This window comes from Peromyscus leucopus, chromosome 16_21 (genome assembly GCF_004664715.2).
Source record: "Peromyscus leucopus breed LL Stock chromosome 16_21, UCI_PerLeu_2.1, whole genome shotgun sequence".
NCBI classification, from domain to species: domain Eukaryota; kingdom Metazoa; phylum Chordata; class Mammalia; order Rodentia; family Cricetidae; genus Peromyscus; species Peromyscus leucopus.
In genome coordinates this window covers 6,181,889-6,197,804 of record NC_051084.1, presented here as the reverse complement: position 1 = coordinate 6,197,804, position 15,916 = coordinate 6,181,889, and the positions used below count along the sequence as shown (strand labels likewise).

The 15,916-nt window shown below is 57.0% G+C and overlaps 2 protein-coding genes across 2 annotated transcripts in view; one reads left to right on the top strand and one right to left on the bottom strand.

Annotated features, from left to right (window-relative positions):
• Positions 1-2,273, top strand: Dnph1 (2'-deoxynucleoside 5'-phosphate N-hydrolase 1). Its single transcript, XM_028887219.2, has 4 exons — positions 1-193; positions 1,636-1,701; positions 1,858-1,968; positions 2,074-2,273. The coding sequence occupies exons 1-4, from the start codon at positions 31-33 to the stop codon at positions 2,220-2,222; spliced, it is 489 nt and encodes a 162-aa protein (XP_028743052.1). The 5' UTR covers positions 1-30; the 3' UTR covers positions 2,223-2,273.
• Positions 2,274-3,196: 923 nt separating this feature from the next.
• Positions 3,197-15,916, bottom strand: part of Cul9 (cullin 9) — a 41,607-nt gene continuing 28,887 nt past the window's right edge. The window contains exons 27-41 of the mRNA XM_028887147.2: positions 12,653-12,798; positions 12,407-12,536; positions 12,059-12,258; positions 11,099-11,349; positions 10,027-10,372; positions 7,623-7,763; positions 7,339-7,503; positions 7,055-7,218; positions 6,679-6,772; positions 6,291-6,365; positions 6,086-6,196; positions 5,839-5,956; positions 5,478-5,611; positions 3,609-3,682; positions 3,197-3,531 (exon numbers count right to left, since the gene is read on the bottom strand). Coding sequence (XP_028742980.1) covers positions 3,336-3,531; positions 3,609-3,682; positions 5,478-5,611; positions 5,839-5,956; positions 6,086-6,196; positions 6,291-6,365; positions 6,679-6,772; positions 7,055-7,218; positions 7,339-7,503; positions 7,623-7,763; positions 10,027-10,372; positions 11,099-11,349; positions 12,059-12,258; positions 12,407-12,536; positions 12,653-12,798 — 2,345 coding nt within the window. The 3' untranslated portion in view covers positions 3,197-3,335. The remainder of the gene's footprint in view (positions 3,532-3,608; positions 3,683-5,477; positions 5,612-5,838; positions 5,957-6,085; positions 6,197-6,290; positions 6,366-6,678; positions 6,773-7,054; positions 7,219-7,338; positions 7,504-7,622; positions 7,764-10,026; positions 10,373-11,098; positions 11,350-12,058; positions 12,259-12,406; positions 12,537-12,652; positions 12,799-15,916) is intronic.

Genomic DNA, 15,916 nt, shown 5'->3' with positions numbered 1-15,916 from the left:
GCGCCCTCTCGCGGCGGCGCGCGCGCAGCGATGGCGGCGGCCGCGGAGCAGGGCGGCTGCTCCGTGTACTTCTGCGGGAGCATCCGCGGCGGGCGCGAGGACCAGGCGCTGTACGCGCGGATCGTATCGCGGCTGCGGCGCTATGGGAAGGTGCTCACTGAGCACGTGGCTGCTGCAGAGCTGGACTCGCGCGGTGAGGCGGCGCGGGCTGGAGACCCGCAGACTGGGGACCTGCAAGTTAAGGGGACTGGCTGCCTAGGGACTTGCGTGCTAGGGGACCCGCAGGCTAGGGACCTGTAGGTTAGGGACTCGCAGGCTAGGATCTTTAAGTTAGGGGTCTGGCTGGCTGAGGAAGTCCCTGGCTTATGACTCTCTTGCAAATGCACGCCCCATCCAGCACTCTGGCCGGGCCGTGCGAGTCCCAGCACACTGAAAGCCAGTGAGAGCCCAGACCCAGCATATGGCCAGCAAGGCTTTGAGGGTCGATCTGGACGCATACTTTCAAAGTTGTACCTAGAACTCTTTTACTTCTGTTCAGAAAACTTTGAAGTAGTTTTCCCTTGCTCCACACAAGAACAGACTCATAAGGTGTGGGCGCCAATGCAATTCTGGGAGAAACTTTTACAAGACAAAGAACCACAAGGCAGAAATGCTAGCGGATTGAAAAGGACCTGTTCACGTTTATGGTTGGCTAGCTCATGGTGTATTTGGTTGATAGCCCTCAACTTTCAGTTCCAATCCCAGCACTCTGGAGGTTGAGGCAGGAAGAGTTCCAGGCCAACCTGGGCCACATAGTTAGACAATGTCTCAAAGAAAAAGAGACCAAACAAAAAGACCACCGAGTGTGATAGCCCGGGGGGAAAGCCTTTGGATCTGTTTTTTGCTGTTGTTACTTTTTTTCCCTTTTTTTGAAACAGGGTTTCTCATGGAAACCCATAGTGACCTCAGACTGTCTGTGTAGCAGAGAATGACCCTGAACTCTTCATCTTCCTGCCTCCCCCTCCCAAGTACCACCCACACAGAGCTTGCTCGCTTTTTTGTGGGTTTTTGTTTTTAGACAGTTTCTCTGTGTAGCCCTGGCTGTCCTGGAACTCACTCTGTAGACCAACTAACTGGCCTCGAAATCTGAGATCCAGCCGACCGCCTCTACCTTCTGAATGCTGGGATTAAAGGCATATATCACTACCACCCAACTTGTTTTGTTTTTGAGACAAAGTCTGTCTGTGTGTCCCTGGCTGCCATGGAACTCACCAAAATCCACCAGCTTCTGCCTCCTGAGGCTGGATTATGGATGTGTGCTACTGCTCACAAATGACCTTTTTGACAAGGCGTTTCTGCTCTGCCACCAGAACAGCCTCACCATCCTGAACAGTAGCATTTATTCAAGCTGGAAGCTGAGACCCTGGCCCCCTGACCCCAGCCATGTCCTGGATTCATAGTGAATCGGCTCTTTCCACACACTTGTCGAGCCCCAATCGCAAGCACACTGCCAGCTTACACAGGGTTGGCTTCTCTTGGGGTGTCCCAGTCCTCGCCCCTTTGGCAGACTCCTCTCCTGGGCTGGCCTCTGGAGGTCCTGGAGCACAGTACCTGAACTGGGGTGGGAACATCCTTGACCTCAACTCTCAACCACAGGGGAAGCTGCTGGGGGCGACCGGCTCATCCATGAGCAAGACCTGGCCTGGCTGCGGCAGGCAGATGGTGAGCAGTCCTTCTTCCTCTAGGCGGGCTCCTCTGGGATGGTAATTCCTGGGATGTCCCTGGCCTCCACACCTAGAAGGGACTTCTTCCCCACCAGATACACTGTCATCCCGTCCTTCGGGTCCCAGCTAAAGTCTTACTTCGCTCTCTTTCCAGTGGTCGTGGCCGAGGTGACACAGCCCTCCTTGGGTGTTGGCTATGAACTGGGCTGGGCAGTGGCTCTTGGTAAGCAAATCCTATGCTTGTTCCGACCGCAGTCTGGCCGAGGTGAGCATCCTTCCTGGCTTTCGGGGAACCCGTTTCTCCCTTTCCCAGTGGGCTGGGCGGGGAGCAGAGTGTGGACATGGAGTCAGCTCCACTTCCCCTCCCCAGTACTTTCTGCCATGATCCGGGGAGCAGCAGATGGCTCGAGGATCCAGGTGTGGGACTACACAGAAGGAGAGGTGGACGACATGCTGGATCGGTACTTTGAGACTTATCCTCCTGAGGGCAAAGCTCCCTCCAGTAACCCAAGTACCTGACCTAACCCTACTTTATTAAAAAATAAATAAATAAATAAGGTTTTTTATGTGTGTTTTGACTGCATGTATGTATATAACCAAATGAATACCTGGCACCCACAGAGACCAGAAGAGGGCATTGGATTCTCTGGAATTGGCATTAGAGATGGTTGTCAGCCACCATGTGGGTGCTGGGAACTGAACCCAGGACCTCTGCAAGAGCAACAAGCGATCTTCACTGCTGAACCCTCTCTCTGGCCCTGGCCCTGGCCCTACTTTGTTAAATCCTGACCAGACACTTCTCCAGAATCACTCCAGCCTCAGCCGCAGTAGTCAAAAAGGTTCATTTGGCTGTGGTGGCGCACATCTTTAATTCAGCCCTCAGGAGGCACAGGCAGGTGGATTTCTGAATCCACACAGGTCAGTGTGGTCTATATGTGAGTTCCAGGACAGTCAGAGCTATGCAGAGTGACCTCATCTCAAACAACAACAAAAATGTATAGTGGTAGAGGCGGAACAAGTCCTCAGGAGCATCCTTTTCCATCCTACTCACTTTAGGTTTAAGCGGACGGAGCCTTGTCATGCACTTTGGGGAACATGTATCTATGGCAGGAGGCCAGGTGGGCGGATCATCATGTGTCTCATTTGTGAACTAGGCCAGGGGCACCTGTGCTTCCCTTCGTGAGTTTAGGTCAGTGAGTCTGTTTGGGGCTTTTTCTGAGGATAGAAAAGTCTGGAAGTCTAAAGAGAAGAGTGAAGATGAAGGAGGGCTGGCGAGGTGGCCCAGCTGGTGAAGACGTGAGTTCTATCCCAAGCACCGACATGGAGAAGAGAACTGACTCCCTCAGGCGTTCTCTGACCCCCATACACACTGCCACAGCACATGTAGGTGCACACACACAGGCACGCACGTGCACACGCACACACGCGCGCACACACACACACAGAGTGAGAGGCCATCAGAGAACACTGGGAAGTGCTCAGCTGCTTCCAGAGAAGTATGTGAAAAAAGAGGTTTATTCAGTCAACAGAAGGCGCTGCTGCACACACTGGGACCCCCCCCATGGCAGAGGGGGGCGGACTCCCCAGCCCTGTGGCCCTGCCTGGTGGGGCAGCTCAGGTGTTTCCTGCCCCTCAGTCATAGGACTCATCGTCGTCATCCTCATCGCCGAAGAAGAAAGTCTCGCGGTCCAGGTTCTCAGACTCCTCATCGTAGGAGAAGCTGTCGTTGTCCAGTTCCTCATCAAACTCATGCTGCCACTCGGGCACATCCCCCTCCTCTTCCTCTTCCTCCTCCTCGTCCGCTTCCAGCCCTGCGGAGCCCTGGGGCCTAAGGAGAGCCACCCACTCAGCCCGGTGGGAGCGTGCCTCCCGCCGCCCTCCCCCAGCGCTGCGCAGCCCACTCACTGATCGCTGGGCACGTTGGATCCTTTCACCTCCCGAGCCTCGGCCGATGGGCTCTGCAGTCCAACCCGGAAGTCCTGACAGGGAGACAGGGGTGCCTGAGGAGCAGAAGGGCAGAGGGCACCAGGCCTCGGGCCCGGCATCCCTTCCACTGATGTCTCCCGAGAACCAGACTCCCATGAGCACACCTGCAGTCTGACTCCCTGAGGCTCCAGGGAGAGGACAGTGGCGGAGAGCTCTTGCTCCAGTGACCCTCACAGCCCTGACCCCCACACGTAGAAGTGTGGTCTGAGAAACCTCTGACTGCCTCTGACAAGCACCTGGCTCAAACCCCTGATCTGGGGAAGCCAGCTCCTTTGTAAGGAACCCCAGGAGCTTAATGACACAGCGGACTGGACCAGGCCTCCTAACACCCCTTCCCCAGCAGGGCTGCGCGGGGCTGTGCGGGGCTGTGCGGGGCTGTGCGGGGCTGTGCGGGGTTGCTCGGGGCTGTGCGGGGCTGCGCGGGGCTGGGCAGGGCTGGGCGGGGCTGTGCGGGGCTGTGCGGGGCTGCCCGGGGCTGTGCGGGGCTGTGCGGGGCTGCCCGGGGCTGTGCGGGGCTGCCCGGGGCTGTGCGGGGCTGTGCGGGGCTGCCCGGGGCTGTGCGGGGTTGTGCGGGGCTGCCCGGGGCTGTGCGGGGCTGCCCGGGGCTGTGCGGGCTGCCCGGGCTGTGCGGGGCTGCGCGGGGCTGTGCGGGGCTGTGCGGGGCTGCGCGGGGCTGTGCGGGGCTGCCCGGGGCTGTGCGGGGCTGCGCGGGGCTGCGCGGGGCTGTGCGGGGCTGTGCGGGCTGTGCGGGGCTGCGCGGGGCTGGGCAGGGCTGTGCGGGGCTGCCCGGGGCTGCGCGGGGCTGTGCGGGTTGTGCGGGGCTGCCCGGGGCTGCCCGGGCTGTGCGGGGCTGCGCGGGGCTGGCAGGGTTGTGCGGGGCTGCGCGGGGCTGTGCGGGGCTGCCCAGGGCTGTGCGGGGCTGTGCAGGGCTGTGTGGATTGTGCGGGGCTGTGCGGGGCTGCCCGGGGCTGTGTGGGTTGTGCGGGCTGCGCGGGGCTGCGCGGGGCTGGGCGGGGCTGTGCGGGGCTGCGCGGGCTGTGTGGGTTGTGCGGGGCTGTGCGGGGCTGTGTGGGTTGTGCGGGGCTGTGCGGGGCTGCGCGGGGCTGTGCGGGGCTGCCCGGGGCTGTGCGGGCTGCCCGGGGCTGTGCGGGGCTGTGCGGGCTGTGCGGGGTTGTGCGGGGCTGCCCGGGGCTGCCCGGGCTGTGCGGGGCTGCGCGGGGCTGGGCAGGGTTGTGCGGGGCTGCGCGGGCTGCGCGGGGCTGTGCGGGGCTGCCCAGGGCTGTGCGGGGCTGTGCAGGGCTGTGTGGATTGTGCGGGGCTGTGCGGGGCTGCCCGGGGCTGTGTGGGTTGTGCGGGCTGTGCGGGGCTGGGCGGGGCTGCGCGGGGCTGTGCGGGGCTGCCCAGGGCTGTGCGGGGCTGTGCAGGGCTGTGCGGGGCTGTGCAGGGCTGTGTGGATTGTGCGGGGCTGTGCGGGGCTGCCCGGGGCTGTGTGGGTTGTGCGGGGCTGCGCGGGGCTGGGCGGGGCTGTGCGGGGCTGCGCGGGGCTGTGTGGGTTGTGCGGGGCTGGGCGGGGCTGTGCGGGGCTGCCCGGGGCTGTGCGGGGCTGCGCGGGGTTGTGCGGGGCTGCGCGGGCTGCGCGGGGCTGCGTGGGGCTGGGCGGGGCTGTGCGGGGCTGCGCGGGGCTGTGCGGGGCTGCGCGGGGCTGTGCGGGGCTGCGCGGGGCTGTGCGGGGTTGTGCGGGGCTGCCCGGGGCTGTGCGGGGCTGCGCGGGGCTGCGCGGGGCTGTACCTGGGTGGAGTGCTGCAGGATGGCCAGCAGCCTCTCCTGGATCCTCCGGAGCAGCTCCGTGCCTGTGCTCAGGCAATCCGGCCGAAGGAGGCGCAGGGCGGAGGCCAGGTCCCGGCACCGCAGCAGCGTCTCCTCTGCAGGGGCAAGCGCAGGGCCTGCTCCCTTCTCCCACCCAGCCAGCCCTTCCTCCCACAAGTGTCTGGAGCATCTCCAGAGGGCCAGGCTTGGCTGCCAAGGGCAGGGTGACCCAGGACCCTGTGTCATGGACTTTAGACCCGGGAGAGGGAGGGGCCTGGAAAACTGGCTGGCGGGGCATGGGACGCTCAGCACCAGGAGACGGGCAGCGGTGCAGCAGGCTCACCGAGGAGGATCTGCAGGGCGTTGGTGTGCAGCTCCAGGTTCTCCGTCTGCTGCTCCACCACATCCATGTACTCTGTGTCCTGGCTGTAGAAGCTGTAGACACAGGAGTAGGCCAGCACCTAGGGGAGACCCTGTCAGTGGAGCCAGCCTGAGTCCCGGCACCTCCACCCCTCCCCTCTTCTGGTTCTTCCAGCCAGGCCCACTCAGCCCCCTGCAAACCCTTCCTGTCTGCCTCCCCCGGCTACAACCTTGCGAGCCTGCTCAAGGGCCCGGCAGGCGTCGTGGAGGAAGGTGAAGGATTTGGGTGGCGGCACCTCGTGGATGGCAGCGGCCTGGTTCCGCAGGTTCACAGCAAACTCCTGTAGGAGGAAAGTGAGGTCTGCAGCCACGCGGCTCCCAGCCGGCCGCAGTCACTGAGCCCTGCGACTTCCCGCCCAGCCCAGCGCTGCTCACCCGGGCCCGGTGGTGGAAAGTGCACCTCTCGTTATAGTCCTGGAACCGCTTCTCCTGGCGGGCGGCTCTGCTCACCTGGGAAGGACACACGGACGGATGGACGGACGCCTGTGGGCGCTGCTCTGACAGGCCGGGCTTCTCAGGCGGCCCCTCTGCCCTTCACCAGTTCCTTCCATGTAATCCTAGCGTCCCTTCACATGCGGATGTGGAGGGTTGTCCCGGCCACACTCCTGGCCCTACTCTTCCTGGGCTTTGGTCACTGGATGGGCAGCGCTCCCAGAACCCTCCCCACGGTTGGGGGCCTACAGCTCTGTCCTGGGGCCAGCCGCAGCTGGTCTGGTCCTGACTGGCTGGGCTCCGACCCCTGAGCCCTGAGCCCGGCCCTCACCATGGCGGAGCAGTTGTAGTAGTCCTTGTGGCTTGGCTTCCAGGACTTGAGGCAGCGCCAGCAGAAGCCATGGTTACATCTGGCGCAGGTCATGCTGTGGAGGACTCGAGCTGTCAGGGGGGCTGCCTCTGGATGAGGGTGCCCGGGGTGCCCAGGGGCTGGACACACCACTGACAAGGTCCCACCCCAAGCCCTGCTAAGGACACCTCTCTTTGGACTTCCCAACGCAGTGGACTTAGAACCTGGGGGGAGAATCCAGGAGGTGACCCTGGGGGATGCTGGGTGAGGGCAGAGGGGTTTCTGCGCTTCAGTGAGCTTGAGTTTCTTCCTGACTGCCAGGCCTCCCCCACACCATGCTCCCTCTACCCCTGCTTACTGCAGACACCCCTCATTCTTCTCGATGGGCGCCTGACAGCTGGGGCAGCGTTTGGAGATGAGCTTGGCCAGGTGTTTGCTCTGCGCCTCCACACTCATGCCGTCATAGTAGCCGCCATCATCGACCCACTGGGACATGTGGCCGCAGCTGGCAGGATAGTGTGCCTAGGTGGGGGGAGTGTGAGGACACAGCCAGCTCAGCCAGGTAGCAGGGAACAAGGAAGCCCCTCACATCTGTGTGTGAGAGAGAGAGGTGCTGGGCAGGGGCCAGAGTGGGGCACCCACCTCAGGGAAGTTACAGCTGAAGCAAGAGGCCCAGCCACACTTAGAGCAGGTGGTCCCGCTGCCCAGGCCCTGGCGGCACAGGATGCGATCACAGCCCTGGGGGTTGGTGCACCATGTCAGGTTGGAACAGCTCTCCACATAGCATCGCAGGAGGGCCTTCTCATACTGCGGGCAGAGGCAAGTTGCTATGAATGATGGGAGAGCAGGACTCTCCAGGAGGCTCCAAATGCTCTTAGCCTCTGGAGGCCAGCCTATCCTCTGGGGCCTCAGGCAGGAAGGGGTACCTTGGAGATGACCTCTGGAGAGGAGACAATGTCACGGATGAAGGCTCCCGTGGGCTGGGCAGGGCAGTCGGCAATGGGGCAGGTACAGTTCAGCACAAAGTTCTGTTCGATCCGAGTCGTCAGGTACTCGTTCCAGCAAGACTGCCCAGACAGAAGGAGGGGCTGATGAGGGACAGGTGCCCTGGCCACTGACCTGACACATGCTCCCACGGCTTCATGGAAGGCCAGAGATGGCAGGCTCCTAGGCCTACCTCACAGCTGACCCTGCCTTCCAGATGCCATGGTGTCTTGGGATGAAATCAAACTGCAGCTGTTTTTGAGGATGTATGGGGCTCAGGCACTGGCCTACCAATAAATACTATCAGATGGACATGGAGGAGGTGCTAAGACGGGAAGAGCAGCGTGTGATGGCGCAGATACGGGATCCGATGCCTCTTCTGGCCCCCGCAGGCACCAGGCATATATACAATGCACATATACACATGAATTAAAGACAATAATTTTTTTCTTAAAGGTGGAGAGAGAAGGTGGCCTGGGGAACAGAGCCTCCCTACTGGCCCTGGGTCCCCTATGCTGGCCCTGGTGCATTCCTATGGCTAATTCCCTGGGCCCCAGCTTTCCCTGCTTGAGGCTCCGCCTCCAAGGGCTCACCCTTCAAACAGACTTGTTTGTGTGTCCCTGCATTCTGACAACAGCACAGCCATCCTCACCCCACCCAAGTTACCAGCACCAGATTTCTGTTTCCCAAAGGCCTCTGTTGTTCCAGCAACCACCCTGGAGCAGGTGTCCTTAACACGTTGCAGGAACCTCCTGATAAATGGCCTCACTCTCTAAGCACGGTGGCGAGCCTCTTAACCTGCTCCTCGGCTTGTGATCACGTGTTCCAAAAGGATCAATAAAAGCCCCTGGGACGCAGCTGACAGGGCCACGTGAAGAATCTGGACCATTTTGCACCCTTTACATCTAACTAAGTGGGAAGCAAACTAAAAAGGAATCTGGCATCGCTTTTAGATAAGCAAGGGGGAATCTCTCCAAGTGCCCACTCTCACAGGTGCACGGTGCCCCGTGGTCCCTCACAGCCCAGGACGACAGCACCCTGGGGCGGCCCTCTACTTCTTGGCTTCTGCCACAGCCACTGTTTAGCCTAGAACAGTGCTGCTGCTGCCCTCTGCCCGGTGTGCCTGCCAACACGGCTCGTGCTGGTGGCCTCCCCTGCTCTGGGCCTGTGGCTGTCCTGTGGCTCTGCCATCTCTGCCTTATTCACAGGCTGGGACTTTTTTTTTTCTTTTCCAAGACAGGGTTTCTCTGTGTAGCCCTGGTTGTCCTAGAATTTGCTTTGTAGCCCAGGCTGGCCTCGAACCCAGAGATCTGCCTGCCTCTGCCTCCTGAGTGCTGAGGTTAAAGACGGGCACCGCCACCACCAGGCCCCCTGTCAACTTCATTTCCAACTCAAAGTCCCGCTGGCCAGCTGCCCTTACCACAGCGTCCAGTGAGTGGCTTACACCTTACACAGACATGACAGTTGAGTTTCCACTCAAAGCCCCACCCTTCACCCCTACTCTCTGCCCCCAAATTCCTCTCAGACACAGGGAAGTGGCGCATTCCATCTCCCCAGAGGCTTAGTTCAAAGGAGCGTCTTGATTCTCCTATCCGAAGCCTGCACATCTAGCACTAGTCTTGTGGGCGCTGCCTGCAAACATATCAAAGCCCACCTCAAAAGCATCTTCGTCTTTACACAGCTCTCCGTACAACAGCCAAAGGCTTTGTTTTGGTTTTGGTGGGTGGGTGCAGTGTGTCCGCACTGGTGCACATGTGTCCGCACTGGTGCAGTGTGTCCGCACTGGTGCACATGTGTCCGCACTGGTGCAGTGTGTCCGCACTGGTGCAGTGTGTCCGCACTGGTGCACATGTGTCCGCACTGGTGCAGTGTGTCCGCACTGGTGCAGTGTGTCCGCACTGGTGCGGTGTGTCCGCACAATGCTGGCCTCTGCGTGTTCTGGGGATCTGAACTCTGGTCCTCTCGCTGCACGGTGAGCACTTTATCTGCAGAGCCACCTCCCCGGCTCCCAGCAAGTTTTCAAAAGTGTAAATAAGATCTCACCGCCTTGCTTAAACCCATCACTCCCACAAATCGCCATCTCACTCAACCTCCTCATCCTTTCTCAGACCTCCTCCTGAACAGACGGTGTTACCGCTGCCACACAGCCTGCTGCTCTCTGCCTACAGCCCTCTCTCACAAGATGTCTTCCCCTAGCGGCCTCCCTTGATCTCCTCAATGTAGAGGGGAAGCCCTATCCCTACCCGGTCACTTGCGATGACATCACCCAATGCATCTTCCTTCCTGAATTTATCATCAACGATGGAGGGGTGAGGCGGGTGGAGAGGCGGGGAGGGGCGTGCTCACCTTACAGCAGCAGTGCAGGCAGCAGAGGGACGGCGAGTCGTCATGGGGTCCTAGGGGGCTGATGCAGACTGGGCAGTGGTCAGGACGCGTCGGGACCACCTGGGCCTGGGGTACTCGCAGCCCGGCTGCAAGCAGCAGGGGCTCTGGGTCGTCACTGTAGCTCTGAAGCAGCTGCTCGGTGCCCCAGTGGGAATGGGCCAGAAGGTGCCGGGCTACGTCAGGCTCCAGGTTCAGCGTCTCCTGCACCTGCCGCACCGTCTGCTCCATCAGCCCTTCCACCTCCTGGGGACTCATGGTGCGGCCTGCAGGCAGCTGTAGAGATGCCAGGGCCAACATCGCTTCTGGGCTTAGGGAGAGAGAAGGGCAGTGCTTAGTGTCTCCACCCTGTTTACCTACTATGAGCTCCCACCTATGACCCAGAGCTTACACTGGTCTCGGCAGTCTATGCATGACCACTGAACCCCCACCCCCCCTGGGGGGGGAGCAGAGCCCTTCATAGAAGTGACGGTAGATGTGGGGCACTGTGGGCCAGTGGGCAGGGATCACGGCACTAAGTGACTTATAATGAAGGGACAGTCCATTGCTCAGCATGCCAGCAGCATGTCGAAAGCCTTCCTGTGTCAAGTGTGACCTGTGGACCAGTAGCCTGGGCATTCACAGAAGGAATGGCTGAGTCAGATCTGCACTCAGCCACACATAACACACACGAGCTTGGAGAGTCAGGGAGCTCAGTCCACACGTCACGCAGGCATCATCGAGGACAGACACCAATGCTGTGACACCCTGGGGGATGCACTTGAGGCTGGAAGTTTCAGGGGCACTGGTGACTTAGAACAGCCTCCAGCAAATCCCCAGTGGAGCAACCTTCCTGGAGCTCAGCACATCCCCAAGGCAAGTGCACAGCTAACGCTCTGTGCATGTTTACAGAGCAGATCAGCTCCGCAAGAGTGACTGACATCTATGCACTGGACCTCCTGCCTACCTACGGGCTGGCTCCTGGAGGACGGGACATCAAGACCCTCTGGTCCTATGACCCTTCTCATCACTGAGTGGACAGAGCGGGGGTGGCTACCTAGGTTTGGAGGTCTCAGTGTTCTGGCTGCCACAAAAGGGGACATCTGCCTGACCCCGGCAGGGTCCCATGGGCTCTGGGGTAGCATATATCAGGACCTGGGGCCGGTCGTCACGCCGTTCCACATAGCCCTGGCCCAGGAGATGCAGGATGCAAGAGAGAACATCAGTGCTGGAACAGGCCACACCCCCTGCAACAGCGCGGCCCAGGCTCCCGGGGGGATTTGGACCCTTCCGCCAGGCCTCCAGCACCTGGATGGAAGAGACAAGCAGACTGCCTTACCCACAGAGCCAGCCTGCGTGGGTACAGTGCCTGGCTCCACCACTACTTACTGGCCAGGAGACCAGCCAAGACCTTTTCACGCCTCACTTTTCTCCTCCAGCCAATGGCAAAGGTTAATATCTGTATAAGCTAGTATTCATATTAGTTTTATTTGTACTATTGTTGAGGACCCAGTTGCTCAATCACACACATGGCAAGCACTCATGTCAGGATAGAAAACCCAGGCGGAAGGGTGCAGAGGCAGTGGAATAAAGTGCTTGCTCCTCAAAGTGACCTGAGTTCAAATCCTCAGAATCCATACAAAGTCTGGTAGAGTAGTGTGAAAGTCAGGTGCTCCGAAGGAGAGAAGGAGAGAGACAGAAGAATCCACAGAAGCTCATGGGCCGGGTCGCCTCACACATGCAGTAACAAACAAGAAAGCCGACGTCAAGCAAGGTTGGAAGGTGAGGACAGACACTCAAGGTTGTCCTCTGATCTGCACGCGTGCGCACCCACACCCACACCCACACCCCATGAAGATACACATAACGAATGTCATACACACATAACCAGAAGAACCAGATAGAAATGTCACCCCAATGATGTTTCATATTGAAAGAGGTCAATTTCTTTTATGCTGACCTCTGGTTCCATCTCTAACCCCAAGCATGACCCCAGGGCATGGTCCTTTCTGCCTACCAGACAAACCAGCTGATCAATGTGGAGGCCTTTCTCCCCATGGGCTTTGAGTATCCGGACAAGAAGACAGCTCAAGAGGTTCCTCTTCTGCTCCAAGGTCCGGCCCTCATCCTTCTCTACACTGAAATAGGTCTGGGGAGGTATCAGCCACAGGACCTCTTCACGGGGCTGGGACCTAGGCTCACGAAGCCGCAGCATCCCTGGAATCCAGTCCCGATCAGGTACCCAAGGACAGGGAGGGACACGAGTGAGGATCCTACCATACTCTCATTCCCTGGTGTGCTCCCCCCACCCCGGGGCCTCCCACCATGCCACAGAGGCTCAGCCCGACCCGACCCGCTGACCTACCCGCCTGGGGGAAGTTCTGAGCCTCCTCCAGTGTCAAAGGACCATTGTCAGCGATAAGGGGCAGAAGCGCCTGGTGCAGAAGCTCTGGGGAGAGGTCGGAAGTCTTCAGCAGGATCTCTACTGATACCTCCTGGTGGGGAGAAACAGTGCCCGTCGGGTGAAGAGGACAGGAAAGGAAGGTGGGGAGGACAGAGACTCGGGCAGAAGAGAAGACTCGGGGTTAAGGGGTTAAAGCAGCCGAGGCACCTCAGTCTGGTTGAAATACAGCAGCAGCCACATCTGCACTGTGGACACATGCAGGGTCTGGTCCCCAAACTGCAGCTCAGCACGGCCCAGCCATGTCCACTGAAGTCGCCGATGTGGCCCCATGTCCAAGACTGGGTAGTTCTGACCTAGGGAAGTGTCAAGGAGACAGAGTCAGAGAGTGTGGGAATAAAGGGGCTGGGATTGAGGTGGTAAAAACAAAGACAGTATTTTTACGTTTGTGGGTTTGTACTGATATTGCTATATATTTAAAGACCTCATTGATCATCTTTGGAATATTACAGAGAATCAATTAACAATTTAAAAAACAAACAAACAAAAATAGCTGCTGGGTATGGTGATAAACGTCTTTAATCCCAGCACTCAGGAGGCAAAGGCATGAGGATCTCTGAGTTCAAAGCCAGCCTGGTCTACATAGAGTGATCGAGGCTAGCCAGAGCTACATAGTGAGACCCAAAACAAAAACAGGTCTAGAGAGAAGAGGGCAGACTCCGCCTTTCCTGTAAACCACTTCAGGAGGGTGAGCAGCTGGTGAGAAGCTTCTCTAGACAAGGCGCCCCACTCACACACGAGGGACAATGGCAAACTGGGGTGTCACTATTTCATAAGTGCCAATGAAGTGGCCGGCACGAGGAGTCGGGGACGGCACTTGGGTGGTAGACGCCGGCTCTAGTGCCCACAGGGCCTGGGTCCTCTCCCTATGCCACACACGTCAGCTATGGTGGCACACGCACGCCTGCACCGCCACACTTAGGAAGTTGACAGATGGCCCAGAAGATGACCAGCCCCGGGGACACAGTGAGTTTGAGCTCAGCCTGAACTACACCAGGCTCTATCTCAAGAAACCCAAAGCCAAAGGAACAAACAAAAATGGGTTATACTGAAGACTGATGATGTGGAAACCCACGGGTCTCTCTTAACATCCCAAAGGACAAACTTGAATCCAAATAAACCTGCAACCCTATTTCCTTACAAACAGCCATTAAGGAAGAAAGGGAGAGCAGGACCTGAACCGGAGACGTTAAAACTCATCACCAGACGCAATGCCTGGGCCTTGCTTGGATCCCCACTAAACAAAGCAAGAATAAGACAGACACTCAGGACAACCAGGGAAACACGAATAGTACGTAGCTGATGACACCAAGAAGGTCTTTAACTTCTAAAGGGTCTGAGAGTGATGAGGCCTTCGTCTTTCGAAAGCCTCCTCTTTTAGATATGGGAAGGAGAACATGATGCTGGGCCATGTGTTGATATTCTGGAGTTTATGCTATTTGTATGTTTGAAACTTATCATTGTAAAAATACTTTAAAATTTACTTTTATTTTATGTGTAGGAGTATTTTGTCCGCATGTATGTCTGTGCACTGCTTGTGTGTGTGGTGCCCTCAAGAGGCTGAAGAGAGCATCAGATCCTGTGGAACTGGAGTTATACATGGTTTTGAGCAGCTGTGTGGCTACTGGGAATTGAACCCAGATCCTCTGTGAGAACAGCCAGTGCTCTTAACTGCTGAGCTACGTCTTCAGCCCATTAGTAAAACTATTTTAAATGAAGTAGAGCTGGGGATATAGCCCGGCTGCTAGAATGCCTGTGTACCATCCCAACACAGCATAAAACTGAGCGTGGTAACTAACATGACTATAAACACAGGAGGTAAAGGTGGGGGGTGACAAGTTCGAGACCATCCTCAGATACATTTAAAGCTTGAGGCCAGCCTGGGATATGTGAAACCTTGTCTCCAAAGTAAAATAAAATGATGCCCTGAGGGTTACTGGCCTTGTTATGAATAGCTCCTCTACCTCCTGCTTGTTCATGGAGGCAAGGGAAACATATTAACTGTACTGGACAAGGTTTTCAGGCTTAACGTCAGAGGGGTGGGAAATGTAGGGTAGTGTTTGAGCCCATGCTTAGCACCTAAAAGCCCCCAGTTTAAACCCCAGAACTGGGGCAGGGATGGGGAACCAGGAGATAAATATTTTGACAGTTTTCACATAGTGTCCTGTGAACACAGAACCTGAGTCTTAACCCAAGGAAACATCACAGAAACAAAGTGAGCAACTACTTGAAAGAAAATTGTTGTTGTTATTATTATTATGATGATGATGATTGGTTTTTCAAGACAGGGTTTCTCTGTGTAATCCTGGCTGTCCTGGAACTCACTCTGAAGACCAGGCTGGCCTCGAACTCACAGAGATCCACCTGCCTCTGCCTCCCCAGTGCTGAGATGAAAGGGGTGAGCCACCACAGCCCGGCTAAATTTTAAAGAACTGGATTCTTTAAAAAGTGTCAGTGTTCAGAGACAGAGATGACAGAGGAACTATTCTAGACTAAAGGAAGACACCTGGAACCTAAACCAGCGGTGACATCGGCCTGGCTCTCTCCTGGCTAGAAAGCCAAGTTAGAGAGGACAGAGCTGCAATATGGAAGGAAGCTGGAGTGTTACCTGGATTTCTATGTGTGAGACTACCTTCATGCCTAGGAAATACATACTAAATATTTAGGAGAAGAGAACAGGATATAGACTAGACAACTTTCTCTCAATGGTCCTGAGTGTGTGTGTTCCCACAAATGTATACGCACATGCTCATACAAAGAGCAAATGAGTTTGGTACGCTGGCACATGTCTGTAATCCCAGCACTTGAGAGGTAAAGACAAGATGTCTGGGAGTTGAAACCCAGTCCAGGCTACAGAAGGAAACCTTGTTTGAAAGAAAAATGCCAGTGCTAACAAGAAGATGTCACCACCCAGCACAGTGGTGCATGCCTGTCAGAGGAGCATCCCTGCAAGTGCCAGACAACCTGCTCCATACAGGGAGCACCTGGCCACCTCCATAGTGAGACCTTTTTTTCAAACAAAAAAATAAAAAGCAAAGTGTTCACAAAAGGTAACTTGGATAAAAGTTACCTGGGTGTTTTTTGAATTATTGTTGTAATTTTTCTGTAAACTTGAAATTTTTCTAAATTAAAAAAAAAATGTAGGGGCCTGGCAGTACATTTAAAATATAGCACACACTTTAATTCCAGCACTCAGGAGGCAGAGGCAGGTGGATCTCTGTGAGTTCAAGGCCAGCCTGGTCTACAGAGCGAGATCCGGGACACAGAAAAACCCTGACTCAGGAAGAAAAAAACAAAAATTAGGGAAGGGTAACTGAAACTGTATGCTTAAAGCTGTTAAAATGGCAAATGTTATGCCAGACATATTTTATCACAATAAAAAAAGTAGAAAGACAGGCGGAAAGAAACGAACTT

Excerpts from the sequence above, each read along its gene's own strand:
- Dnph1 (XM_028887219.2), top strand. The coding sequence starts at position 31 with ATGGCGGCGGCCGCGGAGCAGGGCGGCTGCTCCGTGTACTTCTGCGGG. Across the intron at positions 194-1,635 it reads TGCAGAGCTGGACTCGCGCG|GGGAAGCTGCTGGGGGCGAC; the intron begins GTGAGGCGGCGC and ends TCTCAACCACAG. Across the intron at positions 1,702-1,857 it reads CTGGCTGCGGCAGGCAGATG|TGGTCGTGGCCGAGGTGACA; the intron begins GTGAGCAGTCCT and ends CTCTCTTTCCAG.